The 21,312-nt window shown below is 39.4% G+C and overlaps 1 protein-coding gene across 1 annotated transcript; it reads left to right on the top strand.

Moving 5' to 3' along the window:
- Nucleotides 1–2,181: 2,181 nt before the first annotated feature.
- Nucleotides 2,182–9,206, top strand: LOC141486802 (uncharacterized). Its single transcript, XM_074185368.1, has 6 exons — nucleotides 2,182–3,989; nucleotides 4,335–5,904; nucleotides 6,872–7,072; nucleotides 7,231–7,322; nucleotides 8,179–8,428; nucleotides 9,202–9,206. The coding sequence occupies exons 1-6, from the start codon at nucleotides 3,690–3,692 to the stop codon at nucleotides 9,204–9,206; spliced, it is 2,418 nt and encodes an 805-aa protein (XP_074041469.1). The 5' UTR covers nucleotides 2,182–3,689.
- The last annotated feature ends 12,106 nt before the right edge of the window (nucleotides 9,207–21,312 follow it).

The raw sequence follows: 21,312 nt of genomic DNA, 5'->3' as shown, positions 1-21,312 counted from the left end.
TTTGTCGTCGTAAATAGGCTGTTTTGCCGTGTGTGCGTGCGCGTGCCGTGCAGGGCTTTTTCGCCACTGGTTTGGTGAATTATCACTTGAGCGCAAATGTTTGCTAACCTGCTCATGAGGGGTTTGTTCTGCCACCTGAGACAGATTCTGCGTACGCCGCTGAAGAATTTGGTGCAAGGCAGTTTCATAAGGTACCCCGCTCTTGAGGAGACGACCCAGCCGTTTCCTGGCTGCACCACCAAACTTTTTCTTGAGGTCCAGTTATTGGATCAGGAGTTGAAGAGTTGAAACAGCTGATAAGCTCAGTGTTACTCATCCTCTCGGCACGGATACACACACCTTATGGTTAGGCCGTTATTGAAATGCCATTCAGTTAGGAAATAACAGAGCCACAAGTGATTCTGTCAATCCCGTATCCAGCGGGGCTACGTGGTAGCAGGCATCCGATGGCCGGTTTGCTCAACCCCCACATCACATACCAATGCACTCGCCAGGCAGTGGTTCAGGCAGTGGAAGATGAACAAGGACAGCCAACCCGCCAATAGATACATATCTGCAACCTTTCTTTGATGTTCCAGGCTATCAAAGTTGTACGTGATGTTTGCGTCTCTAATCACGCAGATGACTATTTTTTGGATGGAATCCAGTAACTTCAGGATAAGTTCGGGGTCAGAGCTCCATACATGAGAACAATACTCCAAAGAAGGTTTGATCTGAGCTTTATAAAGCATCAAAAGTTGCTGAGGTATGTACAGTTTTCTGGTTCGGAACAGTGTTCCAAGCTTTTGAGAAGTAGCCTTTGAATTCCAGCGACATGATCTTGAAGATCCTCCCATTCAACTGATCTGTAATGTCAAACTTTGCGCGGCTTAGATTGTTCCCCAACATTCATCGGTAATTCACTCAACACTGAAATGAATTTGTGGACAGAAAATCCCAATGGAGACCTTACGGTTACCGTAAATTTCTACATTGTTTGTTAGGTATAGATCCAGAAGACTAGCAAATTCTCCATCACGGTCAGGAATTCTGGTTGGCTCATTTGTAATCTGAGTAAATCCTCTGCTTCGCGACCTTGTTCGTCGTTGATATCTAAAAATTTGAGTCATTCGATATTTTTGACATTGAAGTCACCGAATATGGAAATTTCGACACTGGGATGATTGATTTGCAGTCAAGTGAAGAGAATAGTACCCTATATTGTGTATCACTAGGTGGTTGATGAACGCAGCATATAAATTTGGTGATCTGTGATATTATTTAGAACCACATAACATCAAATTTTCGGGATTCCAGCATTCCCTGCCGTTGACAGGAGAGATCGCTTCTGATAAAAAGAGATATTCCAAAGTTACGCAGATATTCTACAATATGTTGGTTTCTGACATTGGTTTCTGTGAGTGCAATAATAGGAGGACTATTTGATTGCAGATGTTGGTACACTCGGTTTATATTTGAGTTGAGTCCTCTGATGTTGCAGAAATCGATTTTGAACTTGCTAGTAGGCCTCTTAGCAACTGCATTTACCATGCTATTTCCCTGTGGATTGATGTTGGAAAGACCCTGCTGACTGTCAGAAATAGTAGTTTTCGAATAACTTCTGCAGGATGATGCCCTTAGATCAACTCCCACCTGGAGATCCGATTGGGGGGCTATTTTACCTCCGGAGTATTTTGACCCTAGGAACGCCATCATCCATTTTTCCTTATATTCCCACCCTTGAAACCAGAAACAGCAGCACAGCAACGAAACGTTAGCCCAAAAGCAAGCATCTACCATCTGATGGTTCTCAGTGAATGACTGGTGTGCGTATTCAAATTTGATAACGTTAATTACTGAACTAATCTAATATTTCAGTCTCTGTTACTGGATGCCCTCGTATACAATATCTACGTCAATTGTATGTAATATTTCCATCTGGAGCAGTAGTAGCGCAATGAGATCGAGGGTACTCCAAAGAATCACAATGGGATCACTGCGAATTTTGTGTAATGTTTGGTCATTGTGAAGGTAGTACTAATGCATGACTCATGAGAGTGAAGCAAACAGTGTAATAGTCAGCATAAATGCAGCAGAAAAAAAACAATTGAAGAGAACTGTGTTAGGAGATTGACTCCGTATTTCTACCCTTTGGGAGAGTTGCCTGTTAAGGTGGGTACTGACAGGCGTTACGGGGCGTAATTAGTGTTGCCCAAATTCAGTCTTGGTCTTGCAGTCTTGGTCTTGTTCTTGCGTTTTTGCAAGACCAAGACCAAGAACAAGACCGCGTATTTTTAGCAAGACCAAGACCAAGACTGACCGTGCAAGACTTGAGCAAGAACAAGACATAGCCTGCAAGACTCTTGCGTCTTGCAGCTAGGACTTAGCGCTATTTCACTGAGTAGTTAGGTGTAACAGTTCGGTGTATAGGTAGGTACGCTTAGAAATTCTATGAGACGCAAAAAACTGTATCAAAGAATAGGTATGAAAAACTGGACCTATCTATTAAAATCAAACTGAGTGCATGCATAGTTATGTTTTAACCATCGGCACTTTGATAATGCGGCTTCAAAGGTTTTGTACTTACTTCTCAAAGAAATTTGCCGCTTTTCGGAAGTACATGGTTACGATACACGCGCCGGCGGCTTCTTTTGAAATCTAAAACAATCGTTGCCGCCACGCCGAAATCATAACATTTGACACTATTTGATTGCCGCCATAGGGCGTAGGCGTAGGTATACTCGTGTAAAATAATTTCGAATTTTAAGAGTACCTACAGGTGTTCCAAAGAATAAATAAGTTTCAGAGTGCTTAGAATGAAAATGAATACATTATACTGATCACGCAAGTAGTATTATGATTGGGATAAAATGGTAAGGATAGGTAGTAGATGTCAAATTAATTCATTCTAGTAAGTATATATTATAATATTGATTACTTATATGGTTTTAAACTAATTACTTAGGTACTATTATTGTACATTTAGTCATTATATTTCTTAAGTTTTTACAAGAAAAAATAGCAAAAAAGTGTTCAAATATCACCCCGCACCCGTTTAATAAATATTGTAGCCACTTTTAAATATACTTGAAACGTGTAAAAAAATTCTACAAAACTAATAAAATAATATAAAAAGCGTAGGTACTTACCTACTAATAAAATAAAAAGCCTGCGATAAGAGTTTTGTATTACTTACCAGCCCGAATATCTCTGAGAGAGATGATGAGAGTAAGTATTTACTAGCTGTGCCCGCGACTTCGTCCACGAGGAATAGTAACTTTGGAGGTATAGTGACGTTCAGGACTTATTTATTTATTTTAAAACTTCTGTCATCAAACATACAAACGAACTCTTCAGCTTTATAATATTAGTATAGATGTACGCCAAAACATTCACTTATATGTAAAGAATAGTGATTTTCACTAATTCTTTTCTATATATTTTATTCACGCGTCGCGTCTGTACAAGTAGGTAATATTTAGTGTGTGTTTGTACGCCGCACGCGGCATTATTTGATTTGCGGCGGCATCCTTTTCATAGAGCCGGCACGTGGCGAGGCGGCGCGGTAGAAAGCAAGGAAACGTACTATAAATAAAGGAATTATTTTAATTCCAGTCATTTCCAATTGAGCTGTGCTTCGAGTCTAACTTAATAATTGTTTTTACTAATTCTTGTTGTTTTCTAAAAACGTATCACGTGTACAATTTAATATGAGTGACGAAGATTCAAATTATTCGAGTCCGAGTAACGAGAGTTTGAGTCACAGATCTAAAAGACCCAAAAGCAAATTTGAAGAGTTTTTCGAAATAATTCATGCATCCCAAACTGCCTTCTGTAAATTGTGCCAACATAAAAAGATTGAAATAAAAATGAAAAACAGAAACACTTCAGGCTTAAGGAAACATCTAATATCTTTCCACAAAAAGGAATCAGAAATATTTCTTCCTGTTAAACCAAAATTAAGTGGAGATATCACAAGCTTTTTAGTAACCGCTGGAAGAAGTGGACAGGTAAGAATATTTTTTCAACTCTGCATAGCTATTCATGCGATACTTTCAAAAACGCCATTAACTTACGTAAGTATTTTTGAGTTAGTGGTGTTTTCATCTAGGGGTGCGACATATTAAGTATGTAATTATCGTCTTAAATATTTTTTATAAACACCCATATTTTCATTTAATCGGCCAGTAACAACTAAGTACTTTATTTTGGTAAATTACAGTACAGTGCAACCTTAATATAACAAATATCAATTTAACGATTTTCTCGATTTAACAACAACATACCTCCTCCTCTTATATGCTCAAACCTTGTATGTTTTAAATAATAACACAAGATTTATTGTTTTGTTTCAGTCGGAAAACAGCAGTGACAACATCACGACAGCTACAGTTGATTGGGTGGTGAAAAAATATCTTCCCTTCTCATTTTTCGATGACGAAGCTACACAAGTATATTTTCGACGTATTTGCATTTGCCCTAATATGGTGTTTCCTAAAAGGTCTACACTTAGAAGGAAAGTCAAAGAGCGATTTGAAGAGCTCCAATTGAATCTCAAGGAACGACTTCAACAATTATCATCTAAAATGTCTTTTACCATTGATGGGTGGACGTCAATTGCTGGTAGGAGTTACTACGGGGTTACTATTCATTATATAGACAACGAATGGAAGTATCAATCTGTAGTTCTTGATTTTATACCATCACGCGGTCGACATACTGGGGAAGATATTGCAACGATTTTCCATGAATGTTTATTGGAATATGGCATAATTGATAAAATACAAGGTATCACGGTCGACAACGCAACTGCAAATACCAAATTTATGTATGAACTGGGCAAACAGCTGCCGCCACACTTTGATTCAGACAATCAACATTTCCGGTGCTTTGCTCACATTTTAAACCTTTGTGTACAAGATTTATTAAAGACCTTAGCATTACACTGTGAGTCTGACACTAACGCGCAAGATCAGCAGTACGAAGACTATGCAGACGAAACTGAGGATGAGGAAGATGAAGAATCTGCACCAAATATTGCTGACTCGCGTACATCTGTAACAAAGTTACGCAGTGTTTCCAGTAAAATAAAAAGAAGTGAGATAGTGAAGAAGAAGTTTCAGTCTGCTTGTGAAGCAGCTGGCGTGCCATCAAATCTAAATGCCATTCTTGACTGTCCAACGAGATGGAATTCCACACATGATATGATTGGATTTGGTTTAAAAGTGAGAGCGGGCATTGACATATTGTGCAGTTCTGTCACCGAATTAAATGATTTTCAAATCACAGCTAATGAATGGCAGGGACTCGAAAAATTACATAAATTTCTAATAAACTTTAAACTTTTAAGTACAAAACTTGGTGGAGACAAATATGTTACATTACCGCAAGTCATTGTATCATTCAATCTTTTGCTAGATAAAATTGAATCTATGGTAAAACAGTTAGATGAGAAACCTAATCGATCTGAAGTGGATGAAAGGCTCATTCTAGCTTTCCAAGCAGCTCGAGACAAAATGCTTAAACATTACAAAAAGAGCAACTGGATTTATTGTACTTCTTTAATTTTAGACCCAAGGCATAAGGCTCAGACTTTTGACCTGACAATGTGGGGGAAGCAACTTAAAACAGAAAGTCTGCGCAAGTTCAATGAACTTTATGAAGAATATAAAAATCTACACTCACTGAACAAATCTCTGGAATTACCAGAAAAAGAAAATAAAGTATGTGATGAAGATGAAGACGTAATAGACTTTGATAAACTCTATGAATGTCCCTCGACGTCATCTGGATCTTGTCTTCAAGGCTTAGTGATAGACGAGTTGGAGGAGTACCTGAGAAAACCAAGAACTGCCAGCTCGGAAGACATTTTAGATTGGTGGAGGACGCATGAGACAGAGTATCCGATTTTATCGAAAATGGCCCGTGATTTTCTCTCAATACCTGCAACTTCAGTACCTGCTGAGAGGTTATTTTCTAAAGCATCATTAGTAATTAGAAAACATAGAAATAGGTTAAATGATGAGTCAGCCAGATGGTTACTTTGTATTAATTGTTGGTCAAAAAAATTGATATAAAGTATCATAACCTAATGATAAAGCTGTTGATTAGTGTTGTATTTTATTTTTTGTTCAAATAAATGATAAATCGTAAAACTCTTTTATTAAATTTCTTATAAGTTGAGGGTTCAATCTCTTTTTAGACAGATAAGTATTGTTCTTTAAAATACAGTCAAGTTATTGTAATTAATTTGTTTTTTTACATGTTTTAGCAAATGTAAGCTTATAAATCATAAATGTTTATTAAGAAACAGTTACTTCCATGGAAAACGACATATAGGTCAGTTAATTTTTCGAATTTCTTATTAAATCTTCAGTTATTTGTTAATCTGCTTGATCTTTACTATGGCTGTGTTAATTCAAGCTCACAATGTTCCAATTCTAATACGTTTTTTCAAGATTTAAAGTAAACTTTAATAAATAGTAATAGACTAATAGGTAATTGCAAGACTTGCAAGACTCTTGCTGCAAGACCAAGACCAAGACCAAGACTGGGAGCGCAAGACCAAGACCAAGACCAAGACCAGGTGTATTGGCGCAAGACCAAGACCAAGACTGGCTAAGTCTCGTCTTGTTCTTGCATTTGGGCAACACTAGGCGTAATGTAACGTGTTACACCGCGAGCATTCGTGCAGTCAGTACGTCGTGTTACGGGGAAACCAGCGAGCAACGAGCCGCTCGTTGCTCGCTTTGGGTGCTCCACCCGGCTGTCGGTCAGTACGCTCTTGCAAGTCGTCCCGAGCGCACGCGCGTCGCGAGTAATCACACGTTGTTCTTCTCGTATTTATTTCTTAAAACATGGAGTGGCACAAAAAAAACTCTGTATTTTATAGAAAAATACAGAGAAGAGGAAGTGTTGTGGAACCCAGCTCATCCAGAGCATTATAACAAACACAAGAAAGAAGACGCTTGGAATAGATTGGCTTCGTTATTCGACAGCGACAGAGAAACATGTAAAAAGAAAATGACAAGTTTACTGGCATCATTGAGGAGGGAAAAACAAAAAACTAAACAATCAACTAGTACAGGAAAAGGTACGTAATTATTTATTAAGTTCTTAAGTACATAGGCCCACAAGTAACAGATACAATTTGGTTTTTATTTATTTTTTTTACAATTATTTTTCTACCATAGATTACGATATTCACGAAATATACTACTTTGGGTCGACGTTTGTTAATTTCAATTTCAGGTGCAGATGAAGTATACCATAGTACTTGGTTTGCATACAAAGCTATGATATTTATACTGGATAGAAATACACCTCGTGCTACAACAGATACGGTAAGTCCATTTTAAGCATAATTGTCCTGCCAGCTTACAGACCCCTGCTGAATGCAGTATTCAGCAACTTCATTACGAATATGGTGAGCAGATCTTGTAGCCCTTCGCGGTCTTATTTGCAAGGGTAACATACTAGCCATGTCATTTTTACCGTCTCTCCAGTGTCCTAATCTGACCTGGTCGTTCGATTCTTCGTCAAAGCTATCTTCAGGGGTATATACCTGAGAATTATTACCTTTTCTTAAAAAATTGTGAAGGCATGTTATTGCTGTTACGACAGATGTCGCGGTGTTCGGTTCTAACAACATAGGTTTCCGCAAAACTCTAAACACTGCAGACAAAATGCCGAACACATTTTCCACCACTCTACGAGCTCTGCAAAGTCGGTAGTTATATATTCTTTCCTTTGAACCACGTTCATGATATCCTGCATATACTTTCATCATATTTTCGGAAAGAGCAAAAGCTTCATCGCCAACAAAGTAAAACGGAATTTCTTCTGTTCTTGCTGGCAACGCAGTGGGTTGAGGGAAGTTTAGTGTATAATTTTTTAGTTTTTCGTTTAATTCACAGTTGTTAAAAACTCCTCCATCCGATATTCTTTCTTGGCATCCAATGTTTACATACAAAAAGTTATATTTCGCATCAACAACTGCCAGTAATACGATGCTGAAGAAACCCTTGTAGTTATAAAATTCACTTCCACTGTTGATCGGTGACTGCAGTAAAATATGTTTACCGTCAATTGCGCCTAAGCAATATGGAAAATTCCACAAAGTATCATAGTCATTCGCTACAACCAGCCATTGCTCCGGTGTTTCTGGCATCTGAAATAATGATTTATATTTATTTTCAGCTACGTGAACGTGAAGGTGCTTCAGAACAACCGCCTGATGATTGCCCTCCGCCTGCCAATAAAAGCGACAATGAATGCCCTCCGCCTGCCAATATCAGCGACAATGATTGCCCTACGCCTACAAAAAACAGGAAGAAAGCAGTCGCCCCAAGCCCGGAAGAGATAATGGCATCTACTTTCAATATTTTAAAAAAGAAAACCGAGCAAACGGAGTCACCTTCGCACAAACTTGACGAATGTGAAGCCTATGGTATTTTTTTGGCAAATAAATTAAGATCTCATTCAAAGACAACAAAAATACATCTGCAACATTACATATCAAATATATTGGTACAGTTACACATGCTAGTTAGTAGCACGAAAGCATGCTACTTTTGAGCAATTGCTACTTAGTGGTACGTGTGTCGAAACATTGCTAATAATGAGCATGCTAGTTTCGAATTTGCTCAAAAATCGACGGTCGTGCGATTATTGGGCATGCTACCTGTAGCGCGGGTGGAAGGGGGCGTGCTTATAGCGTGTGTGAACAGGTTTGCTTATTGAGCATGCTAGTATCGATCAGTCGTTAGCGGCTGGTGCGCGTGCACAATTTCGCGCTAAAAATGTCTCGCTGGGGCGATGAAAAAACGTTGAAATTTGTGATTTTATATCGGAACAATGAATGCCTATGGAATCCACGCATACCAGAATACAAAAACAATATTGCAAGAAATAATGCATATCAAGATATATTAACCAACATGGACGATCCTGCTTTGACTTTGAAAATTATGAAAACAAAAATAAAAAACTTGAGGTCTGTTTACCACAGCGAATTAAAAAAAATTGAGAGTTCCAAGCGATCCGGTTCTGGTACCGTTACTGTGTACAACCCATCCACATCCTGGTTTCACGAAATGAATTCTTTTCTTAGAGACACTGGCAAGTACAGGAACCCTATTTCTATGGAATTGGTAAGTTTCGATTTTTAATAAATAAAAATGCACTTAAATGTTAGTAAAACATAGTTATTTAATATCATAGAATAAGTACAGCATTTTCTATTCATTCATTTGTATCATATAGGCAGAACAATGAAATGATGATGGTGAATTTATATCATATGACATTGCCACGGTACTGCCTCTGTAGTTTCAAAGAGCTGCGCGTAGGTGTCTCTTATTGCTTCTGCCAGTCGAGAAGCGTGGTTACTGTAGCGTGTAGGTGGTAAGCCTTCTAAAGTTCTTTGCAGTTGTGCCCTCCATGATCCTGGTACCACAACACGTTGTTATATATCTTCAAAGTCGACGCATCTTTGTGTGATGTACATATCAGATGTTTTCCGAAGCCAATTGTGTAAAGAGCAGGCAGCTAATGTAATTCTATCAACATTTTTGGGGGCCATATCTATGGCATCCATAAGAACTCGAAATCTTGTTACTAAAATACCAAACGCATTTTCAACGATTCGTCTGGCTCTCGATAAACGGTAGTTAAAAATTTTTTTTTGAAGCGTTGGAGTTGTTCGATAGGGTTTCATAAGATATGACTTTAGAGGGAAAGCAGCGTCTGCCACAACAACTGATTGGCCTGGTAAATTGAGAGTATTATTTTCCAAAGCTTGTGCTAAATTCGATTTTTGATAAACACCTCCGTCAGAAGCTCTACCATTAGTCCCAACATTTACGTATGAAAAACAATAGTCATCATCAACTAATGCCAGAAGTATAATGCTATGGGCGCCCTTGTAGTTATAGTAGTCAGAAGTATCATCAGGAGCGAGTATATTTATATGTTTACCGTCCATCGCCCCAACACAACCAGGAAAGTTCCATTTAGTTCTTAATCCGTGTTCAATGCGTTTCCAATCTCCATGACCGGGAATCTGTAAAACAAAAAACAATAAATATGTGAAGTTGATATTTTATAAACTTAGTTTTTTTTTACAGATACAGGACAGAGAAGAGTCATCGGAAGATTCACAACTAAGTGATGCTGTTTCATATTCAAACTCGTTGACACCGCAGTCGGTGAACTTGCTATCACCCTCCCCTCCTCCAACTACAGAAGATCGATCACAATCCCGTTCATCTAATAACAGCTCGTCAACACGATGTAGAAAGAGAAGCTTACAAGAAGAACCCATTACCTGTGCGCTCGCTCGTTTGGAAAATATTTCTTCTGCTATAAATACACAGTCTAATTACGATGAATTCCATTATTTTGCTCAAAATGTTGCAGCTCAATTGCGAGCCCTACCATTGTACGAGGCATTAGATGTATAAAATGAGATCCAAAAAATTCTGACTGCAGCAAGACGCCGATACCAGTACCCAAATTTGTCTCCCTTTACACCTGTCACTTACACACCTCCTGCTACAAATATACAAACAATGACTTTCATACCCCCACCTACTACAAATACACAAACTTTCATACCTTCAAATACAATCACAAACTCAGTCACTTATACACCTCCTACTACAAATACACAAACAATGACAAATACACAAACAATGACTTTCATACCTTCCAGTACAAACACAAACACAGTCACTTACACATTTCCTTACTCGTTATCCCAATCAGATTCTACCGTCCCCGAAGAAGATTTGTTGAACAAAGCATGGAAAACGTGTTAAAGCTATGAATATAAATTTTGTTAAAACAAACAATAAATACTTGATCTTACTAATAATTACTGGTTTACTTTACTTACCCGCATATAATCCTTCAGAGCATTATATATTGCATCGCACACTTCAGGTAAAAATAGAGCTATCGTAGATCTTGCAACTCTGTGAAGTGCTTCTAATGTGTATAACGAATCTCCAGTTGCTAGATATCTCAATGTCACTTCCAATTTCACTTTTGGTGGAATAGCATTTCGCATGTGTGTATCTTGTTTCTTTATAGCGCTTTCAATTTTAGATAGTAACCAGTCAAACTGATGCGGTAACATGCGCAAATGATTATTGTAACCATTAATATCTTCTTCTCGCATTTCGACTAACAATCGAGTACTTGCTCCAAGTTTTTCTCTTCTACCTAGCCAATCACGGACCCAAATCTTCCTATTCCTTGTTTTTTTCTTTCTATCTGAGAGAAGTTTTTGGACGCATTGCAACGCTACCAAAAGAATAATTCTATTCAACTCCATACGAATGGCTGTTTGATTGTCCATGGTTTTATTTGAACTGACAGTAAGCACGTATAAAATGTCATGTGTACCGGAGTGTTTGCTTTGAGCATGCTCTTTCAGAAGCATACTTAAAACTAGCATGCTTATATCTAGCAAATGTAGACAAGTGCAGAGCATGCTCGAAACAAGTATGCCAATGAGCATACTAAAAAGCATGCTACTAACTAGCATGTGTAACTGTACCTTATTGTTTAGTGCTGATCGCGGAGAATATGACTATGTTGGCATGAATACTAACAATTATTATTCACAAGGATACTCTACACAACCAATTTCAAGGGCCTCACCGATGTCACAGCAGAACCCTGAAACACCTGCATCAAATACGTCCCATCAAAATTACTGTGGGTCCCCAGCTATGAGTGAACAATTTCTATCAGAATTTGGTGATTTAATTAATTAAATAATTTGATATGTACTGACTACTTTTTCTGATTTAATTAAAACAGTACATACCTTTACATATCCTTTTAATGCTCCAATAAGGGCTTCGCTGACGTCTTTTACTATAAATCCTATTCGTTGCTTTGATATCTTGAAAAGATATTGCATACTAGTATAGGAATCTCCTGTTGCATAAAAACGAAGTGTTAGTGCTAATCGTTCCGTGACACTAATTGCTTTTCTATAATTGGTATCCTTTTTATGTACACTTGGTCCAATTAACGTCATGAGTTCTTCAAAATCGATCGGAGACATGCGTACAAAGTTTTTATACTGTCCAGTAATCATTCGGTTTTTTAAAATTGCTATCAATGACAAACCACCACATATTCCTCTGTTTTTAAATAAGTTTGATGTCCAGTAACGTTTTTTCTTCTTCTTAATTTTGATGTAACAATAATTAAGTAGAATCAAAGATACCAACGCGTCCTCGCTGTCGGCCATCTTGAGTGAACTACCGACGACAGCGGAGCACAGAGTTTTGACGAGGATGTTACGCCGATTTTCAAAACCCAGCCTACCATACTCGATGCGTACCCGCTCGATGCGAATGTTACATTACACCTCGTAACGCCGGTCAGTACCCACCTTTACGCTAATGCAAATCAAAGGATAAAAAGTAGCTGATTCACGAGTACGAACTGATAACGGAGAAAAAAGGCTACGAGGCGACAAGTGGAATTAGAGAGGTTGGACGGTCGATCGAGCAGAATACGTGTGATATATTTTGGTTGTGGTTCCGGGATATTTCCATTAGAAATATTATAGTAAATGGCTGACTGTTATTTTTGTTATTACTACATGTAGGAAGCTTATTCCAATTATTGAAAGCGTCATATTATGTGGTGCCCAAAACATACCCTTGAGGGGACTCAAGAGACAACTGGAAGCTGTTTCGGTGAAGGAAATTTCAGAGCATTGCTTGAATTTAGAGTTGACGCTAGTGATTACGTTTTAGTCTCACATAAAAAATTGTGGAAGGAATGCCAGGTTACATCAGCAAAACCACGCAGAATATGTGACAGATTGTGTGACAAGATTGTAAATAAAATGAAAGACTCTAAGTTTTCCACAATAATGGCAGATGACACCACAGATTTGTCTGTTAAAGAACAATTTATATAAGATAGGGTAGGTTGTCTCACATTGAATCAGGTGAATTTCAAAGTCTCGTAGCGCGCTCGTTTTTCAATTAATGCCCTAAATTTTGTGTGTGTAGTTTGTGAATTTATTTAAAAACAATTGTACGAATATTAATTTTTCAAATTCCGTTTGGTTTCAGCATGAAAAAGAATTTATCGAAAACTAGATTTGGTTTAATGTGTACATCAAGAGGTACACATGCAACCGGGGTATTTTCCACATTGAATCACCCTATGAGCCGAGTCCATTAGACTTAATAATCATTTGTAATATAATAAAAAAGCTGAGTTTTAATATTATATATTTATATGGTTTTACAATGTAATCAGTCTTTATTTGCACTTGAACAACATATTCTTTAACTCAAAATAGCTCTAAATTTTATACAACCTGAAGGCACTTTATGAATCACAAAACATTTTTCACAATCAAAGAAGATATTGGTTCAAAGTGCCTTCAGTAAAATACTTATGAATATAATAATGCTATGAGTAAACTTTCAAAGATTAATAAACAAAAATAAAATATTTAGAGTAATGAAACATAATTAGACTAATAAAAACTTAGATGCAGTATTGAGACTTCCTCAATACAGACAGGACATTTTACAAAACCATGGCTATTCCAGCCAAAACCAATATTTTTTTGTATTAAACAGTAAAAAAGTTATTAAACAGAAAAAACAGTAAATATTTTCACCTGATATTGATGAACCTAACGTAAGTTAATAGTTGAAGGAACTCTGATCGGTAAACTAAACGTTGAGTTCCGGTTTTGTGTGCCATTAATCTCTGGCTGTGGCAGAAACATTTTATTATCCTTTAATTTGACGTTAGCCAAATCAGGCTCAAAAAGCATCCGAACTTCATAGTTTCTTCGATAACACAACACAACAAAGTTTTTGTTTCGGGGTTGAAATTAGATGATTTTAATGTATTTCCACGTGTTAAAACCGAAAGTGACCATAAAAATTATATATTAGCTCTTGTTTTCAAGATATAGTATCATTATATTATATATATATGTATATTGAGTTTTCAACAAATGAAATTTTTCATCACCAAGAGTTGGTACACATGTTTGTTTACATAACACCCCTCTCATCTGTTCTTAAGTAGTAAACATAACCTATGTGAGTTTGTCAATTGTACGCACGTGGTTGCTATTGAAATTATCGTGTGAAGTTGATTTTTAAATTAATTTAAGTGCTGATCTGAAATGCCTCGAAAGTGTGTGAATTCTGTCGATAGCTTTTGCTATATATGTGGTGAAATAACATTTAAGGCTCAGAAACGTAAAATGACACCTATCGTTAAGACAGCCTATGAACATTATTTTGGTGTGAAAGTTGGGGACCAAGATAAATCATGGGCTCCTCATATATGTTGTAATTCTTGTTCCGTCATATTGTGAGAGTGGCTGAAAAATAAAAACCGGGCAATGGCTTTTGCAGTACCTATGGTTTGGCGTGAGCCTACCAATCATACAGACGACTGTTATTTCTGCTTAACTCCTCCCATTAAGCAAGGTTTATCTATGAAGAAAAGAGGAACGGTTAAATACCCTAATCTCCCATCTGCTCTTCGGCCTGTACCACACTCAGACAATTTGCCAGTCCCTCCTCCACCCCAAAACTATGAAATTTTAGAGGAAGGTGATGAAGACTGTTTAGAAGGAGCAACCCATCCTTCTACATCCTATGACCCTGATTTTGAGGTAAGCGATAGGTCTAGTGATCCGCACAGAAATAGTCAAGCAGAGTTGAGTGACCTTATAAGAGATCTTCTAAGGAAAAGGCTAAGCTGTTAGGGTCAAGACTACAACAGTGGAATCTTCTAAAACATGATGTGAAAATATCTGAGAAATAATGAAAAATGAAAAATAATGAGAAAAATGTAGTTTACGAGCCTCTTGTAGATCGTAAGGATGTTCTCCTTCCCCCATTACATATTAAGTTGGGACTAATGAAAAACTTTGTGAAGGCCATGGACCAGGAAGGACAAGCTTTTAAGTACTTGAGAGCAAAGTTTCCCAGGTTGAGTGATGCTAAAGTCAAGGAAGGCATCTTTATTGGGCCTCAAATCCGTGAAATCGTAAATGATCCTGCTTTAGACATGATTTTAACAGGAAATGAAAAAAGAGCCTGGGAAGCCTTTAAGGGGGTTGTACATGGGTTTTTAGGTAACAAAAGAGATGATAACTTCACAGCATTGGTTAAAGAGCTTCTTCAAGCTTACCACCAACTTGGATGCAACATGTCCTTAAAAATTCATTTTCTTCACTCTCATCTTAATTTCTTCCCACAAAACTGTGGAGCTGTGAGTGACGAACATGGAGAAAGATTCCATCAAGACATTGCCTTAATGGAACAGAGATATCAGGGCCGTTGGAATGAAGCAATGCTTGCAGACTACTGCTGGTCTGTGTGTAGGGATGCTCCAGAAGTGTTTTATAAAAGACAAGCTAAACGACAGCAATCTTACAATGAATCGGATGGACTTAATTGAAATTTGGTGGTACAAACTTCTTTTATTTGTCAAAACACTAAGAATAATGTTTTTTTTTATTAATTTTGTACTTAAAATATTTTAAAAGAAACATAACAATATTGTTTTATGTACTTTCACTTTTCACGTATAGTATAACTACCCTTTAAGATTAAGTACTGTGTATCTCAAAAACCAGAGCTAATAAAAATTTTTCATTATTATTTTCGTTTTTATCACCCCAAAATTAGTAGAAATTGACTAATTTAGTGTAGGAAACATTCAAAAAATATTTTTTCGTTGTGCTGTGTAATTAGCCGCATGAATGAAACTTCATAGTCGGAATTAATAATTTCAATAATCTTGCCCACATAATAAACATTAATATTTTTTGCATCAAAAACTACAAGCACATAGTCATCTTCAACTAGTTTACGAGTCAATTTCCCAAAATTTTCTCTCACAACTAATATTTCTTCATCATCTTCAGATACATCCATGTCATTAATTTCAGTCTCACTAACTTCTGAGACACTTCCAAATTCTTCTTCAAAAGTAGATTCATCAGTGTCAATCTTTTTACCCTTTTTTTCTTTGAAAAATTTCTCATCACATTTTTATGTAATAGCAAGGCGCATTTTACTTTTTTGACTTTAGCCTTTGTTTCTGTACGCTTCCATCCGCCGGGATCTTACATTTCTCCGTCGTCGGATTCCAAAGTTCATTCTTCCGCTTGGAGCCATGAGTACACCTTTCCTGTTTCCTTTTATTCGCCTTTTCGTCAGATTTGATCTTTGTACCCGAAGATATGTCGGTGTCCTGTCCATTTGAGTAAACAGTTTTTTGCACTCTCTTCCCGGTAATCGGTTTAGTTCTGTTATATTTTCTACAAGGTACGGAGTACCTTGTGTTGTTTAGCTATGAAATAGATAAAACTGCCAACAATAATTTTCTCCACTTGCTACTTTATTTTTTGCAGACTATCGTAGTACAATAAAAATTGAATACCGATATACCGCTTTATTATAACAATAATATTCGTTTGTGAACATTCAATTACCCTTGTCTAATCGCGTATTTAAAAATCATCGTATCCCATTGATAGTATCAGTACTTACCGTTTTTCAAGGACACGAAACGTTCAGTGGTCTAAACATCAAAATACCATTCTTCCAAAATCAATTTGCAATTTCCAAAATCAATAGTTTCTGCAAGGTACAAAGCACGCACCTTTGTATTTCTGAATTGCCGGTAGGCCTTCAGTCATGTCCGAATGTCCCGTTCTTACGGATGCTAGAATCTTTTTCTGAGATTCCACTGATTTATTTCTTCCTGGAGACGATTTCAACGGCGATAACATTTTCAAACGGAACTTCTCTCATGCCAGAATTGAATTCTCTTCGTCCGAATCATCGCCAAAAAGTTCTTTCATCTTCTTTTTGATATCGATTGTTGTTTTACTGGGTTAATTCCCTTTATTCAATTTCGAAACGATTTAGCCTCAACGTTCGCAACAGGCCTCCTTGACAAAAAGTATTTACCTCCATTGTGCGTCGTCAGTACCGGGCAGGCGGTCGTCGATTGAAGATAAAATGTGAATCACCAAGAAAAGTACTTGATAAAAAAATAATTGCGTAAATGCAAGCGAGGCATAAGTGTAACCACCTATTGTTGTGATATCCAAGTCAACTTGGATTCGTTGACAGATGGCATTCCAGGACAGCTTTACAAATTTTTGCTACCGCAGTTGGGTTGATTGGTCAAACCACCAACACTGACATAAAAACTTGGCAAGTTGACTTGGGTGTAACACCAATAGGTGGTTCCAATTATGTCTCGCTTGCGTTTAAGCAGTTATTTCTATCAAGTATAATTCTTGGTTATTCATATTTTGTACATAACATACATGTCACATTGAGATCCGTCAAAGTGACAAGTATAAATTTTCGCTGCGAAAATTTCGTTAATTTTGGTGTTATAGTTGATGATTAGTCAACCACCGGATGTAGTTCTCTCGTGTTAGTTGTGTGCGTGTTGTAGTGCGCAAGAACCCCCAACACTTCTGGTGAGTACGTTTAAATTTATCCTTTTCGTGATTGTTCATTGTGCTCACGTCAGATAAGTGTCAATTTCCGCTCATAAAATCTCATAGCAGTATGGAGGATCTGCTTCGCGGTCTGGCTGGCAGGGAAAAAGCCGAGATTGTTAGCATTGTATGCCAATTAATCTCGTGCTTCGGCCTAAGCCAGTCGGATTTGCATGGCAGTGCATTGCCAGTCCCTGGGGTCAGCCGTCAAATTTTGACGGATGAAAATCAGGGAGTGGCTAATGCCCAAACTGAAATTGAGAATTCACTAAAAGATTCCGACAACGAAAGTAACTTTTCCTTCTCCTCCAATTCGAAGAAAAGAAGAATTACTGATGATTTTCCTCCACTCCCGGACGTGTCCAGCCGCAAGGTAAATGAGTGGATCAGAAAGGAAAAGCCCAGGAAATTGAAGAAGATTTCCAAAAAAGCAGTCATCGATAACGTTAAATCTGAGGCTCGGAATTATTATTCCGAGTCAGAAGCTTCGTCACGACCAGTTACGAGAAGTCGGGCACGCGAGGTGGCCACATCTCAAATTAACAACAACGACGTCAATGAAATGGACATCAGTCCAAATCAACAAAATGACAGTTCCACTGAAGGTTCTGAACATACTGTCAGAGCCATTCAGGATCTGGAGCGTGGCTCCCCCGCTCCAACTAGGCAGAACGAACAACCTACTGCCACAGCCACTTCCAAGAAGGTGAAAATCCCTCCGATTGTCGTTCGTCAGAAAGACAAATGGGTAAAGCTAATTAAGACAGCAGCTGAGCAGAAGATCAACTTCTCCAAAGCTGTGAACTTACATGATGGAATTAAGGTTCAGCCTGTGACCCCTGACGATTATCGTCGGTTGTCAAGGCTCTTGGTGACGGAAAATATTCCGTACCACACTTATTCACTTCCTGAAGACCGGCAAATCCGCGCCGTCTTCAGGGGCGTCCCAGAACACTTCACGATCGATGATATTCGTGAGGAGCTTGAATCCAAAGGCTTTGACCTAACTTCGGTCACGCGCATGAAGCGTGCCGGAAAGCCAATGCCAATGGTTCTTGCTTTGGTCAATAGAGACCAGAAGAATATATTTGAGGTTACCGATCTCTTGAGTGTGAAGGTTCAGGTCGAACCCCAGCACCCCAAAACTTCGGTGGGTCAGTGCCATCGCTGCCAGCGCTTTGGCCACTGCCAAAAGAACTGCTTGGCAGTTCCGATATGCGTCAAATGCGCAGGCAGGCATCTCACCAGCGCCTGCAAAAAGCCAAGGTCTGATCCCCCGAAGTGCAACAATTGTAAAGGGGGCCATACAGCCAATTATAGAGGATGTCCAGAATTTCCCAAGACCCAAAAGTCAAAATCAAAAGGAAAACAACCAGCTAAAAAGCCAGTCCCTTCAGGAAGACCTGCGGGGTCTGGACGTGTCCAGGAAGGGGTTAGTTTTGCTAGAGCTGCATCCAAGGGTGCCAGCAGCTCTGCAAGACCCGCTCCTTCTCGACCAGAGCCCTCACCTCAGTCTCAGGGGGCTTCAGACATCTGCGCCGCTTTGGAGCAGATGAAGCAACTATTCACCAAATTCCCCGTGCTCGAAAAAATGTTCACGGTGAATACAAACGTGTTGACTGGTACTGCTAATGTCTAGACAACCGACATTGCCTAGATCTTTGAAGATAGTCTTTTGAAATGCCAATGGCTTTCTTCCAAAAAAACTTGACTTCGAGAATTTTCTCTTAGAACATAACATCGATGCGGCTCTAATCCAAGAGACGCATCTGAGGAATGAATCCGTTGTCATTCCAAATTACAAGTTCTTCCATGGAGAACGTATTGGACGTGCTGGTGGGGGAGTTGGCATTCTTGTCAAACGATCCCTCCAGTGTGTCCAATACGGCATTGACAGTGCTCGGTTACACGGAACTGAGGCCGTAGGGGTCGAAATTCGACTGAGGCGGGGTTGTCACAGCTTAATCTCTGTCTATAACCCTCCAACTAATCTTTTACTCCCAGAATCACTGGATGAATTGCTGATGGGTAGTGATATTCCGACAATTGCTGCTGGCGACTTCAATGCCAAGCACGGACTATGGAGCAGAGCCACCAATCGAAACGGCCGAGCGCTCCATGCGCATGCTGACAGACATGAATATCTCGTGTTGGGACCAGGTGAACCTACGTTCTATCGCGGGCAGTATAGGCCTGACGTGCTGGACATCGCGCTTCTCAGAAACGTCACTCTGACCAGCGAAATTTACGTTCAGTCGGAACTGGACTCCGATCATAATCCAGTAATCCTGGTATTGGGTGATGAACTTCCTTCCCCTGATTATTGCATGAGATATAAGACGGATTGGGATGTCTTCACAGCTCAGCTCGGAGAGATGCGCGCCCCTCCTGAGGGTCTCCGCTCTCCCAACGAACTCGACGCGGCAGTTCACCGCTTCGAGACCTCTGTGAATGATGCCTTTCGGACGGCCACCTCCAGTGAGGAGTGTCCGCAGAAGAGCTACAATGAGTTTCCCCCTCGTATCAAAGCCTTGATACGAGAGAGAAACCGCCTGAGAAGGCTCTATCAGCGAACACTCTTCCCTGGAGACAAAACAGCGGCAAACAGGATGGCCAATCAAGTAAAACAGGCCATCATTGACTACCGAAATGACAGGTGGGAGGAGCTGTTGGAATCCATTGAGCCTGGAGGTGACGAGCTTTGGCGAATCACTAAAAGACTCAAAGGAAAGAAGACAGCTCCCTCACCCATTCACGGAGAGCGCGGAGTATGCTACTCCCCCGCCGACAAAGCGTTGGCTTTTGCTGACACGATGGAACGTCAGTTTCAACTTAACGTTGACGAAAATGACGACATCGATCGCGATATTCTGCTCGAGGATCGGGTTCACCGCATCCTCAGGGAAGATGACGATGATGTCATTAGTCCGGCTTCTGTGGAAGAATTGAAGGGCTACATCAAGGCTGCAAAAGCCAAGAAAGCCCCGGGGGTTGACTCAATAACTAACAAGTTATTGAAGAAGCTCCCGGAAAACTGCGTCGAGAGCCTATTGAACATCATTAACAGCTCTCTGGCTCTGAGATACTTCCCCAGAAGGTGGAAACATGCGGTCGTCGTCATGCTCCCAAAACAGGGGCAGAACCGGCTTTTCCCGCAGAATTATCGTCCGATCAGTCTGCTCTCGTCGGCGGCTAAGCTGGCTGAAAGAATCGTACTTCAAAGGCTCAACGAAGAAGTTGAGGACCGGAATGTTCTGCCTGATGAGCAATTTGGCTTCAGGAGAGAACATTCCACTGAGTTGCAGGCTCTGGGACTGGTCGAAAACACCATCGCGGAGTTAAATAGAAATAAAAAAGTCCATCTAGTCCTACTAGACATTTCGAAGGCCTTCGACCGCGTTTGGCATGAAGGCCTTCTTCACAAACTAATTGCGTTCGACCTGCCTCGGGGCCTGATCCGGTGGATTGGGTCTTTCCTGAAAGACAGAACATTTCAGGTTAAAGTAGAGGGCTCTCTGTCTGACAACAGAGAAATCCTCGCTGGAGTGCCACAGGGGGCCGTGCTCTCTCCCACGCTCTACTCCCTTTATATCAGCGACCTTCCGAGGTCCGAGCATGTGAAGGTATCTCTCTACGCCGATGACACGACTCTCCTCTCATCTTCCTTGGGTCGGGAGCTCGGGATCGTCTATATGCAACGTGCATTGGGCGACCTCGAGCGCTGGTACCTCGAGTGGAAGATCCGAGTGAATCCGGACAAAACTCAGGCAATAACCATGGGAAGAACGATAGCT

Source organism: Leptinotarsa decemlineata, unplaced genomic scaffold, assembly GCF_025532065.1.
Source record: "Leptinotarsa decemlineata unplaced genomic scaffold, Ldec_3_MD MMD2_tig00026374_RagTag_RagTag, whole genome shotgun sequence".
Lineage (NCBI taxonomy): Eukaryota > Metazoa > Arthropoda > Insecta > Coleoptera > Chrysomelidae > Leptinotarsa > Leptinotarsa decemlineata.
The sequence above is the reverse complement of the archived record's forward strand: the minus strand, read 5'-3'. Positions and strand labels throughout refer to the sequence as shown.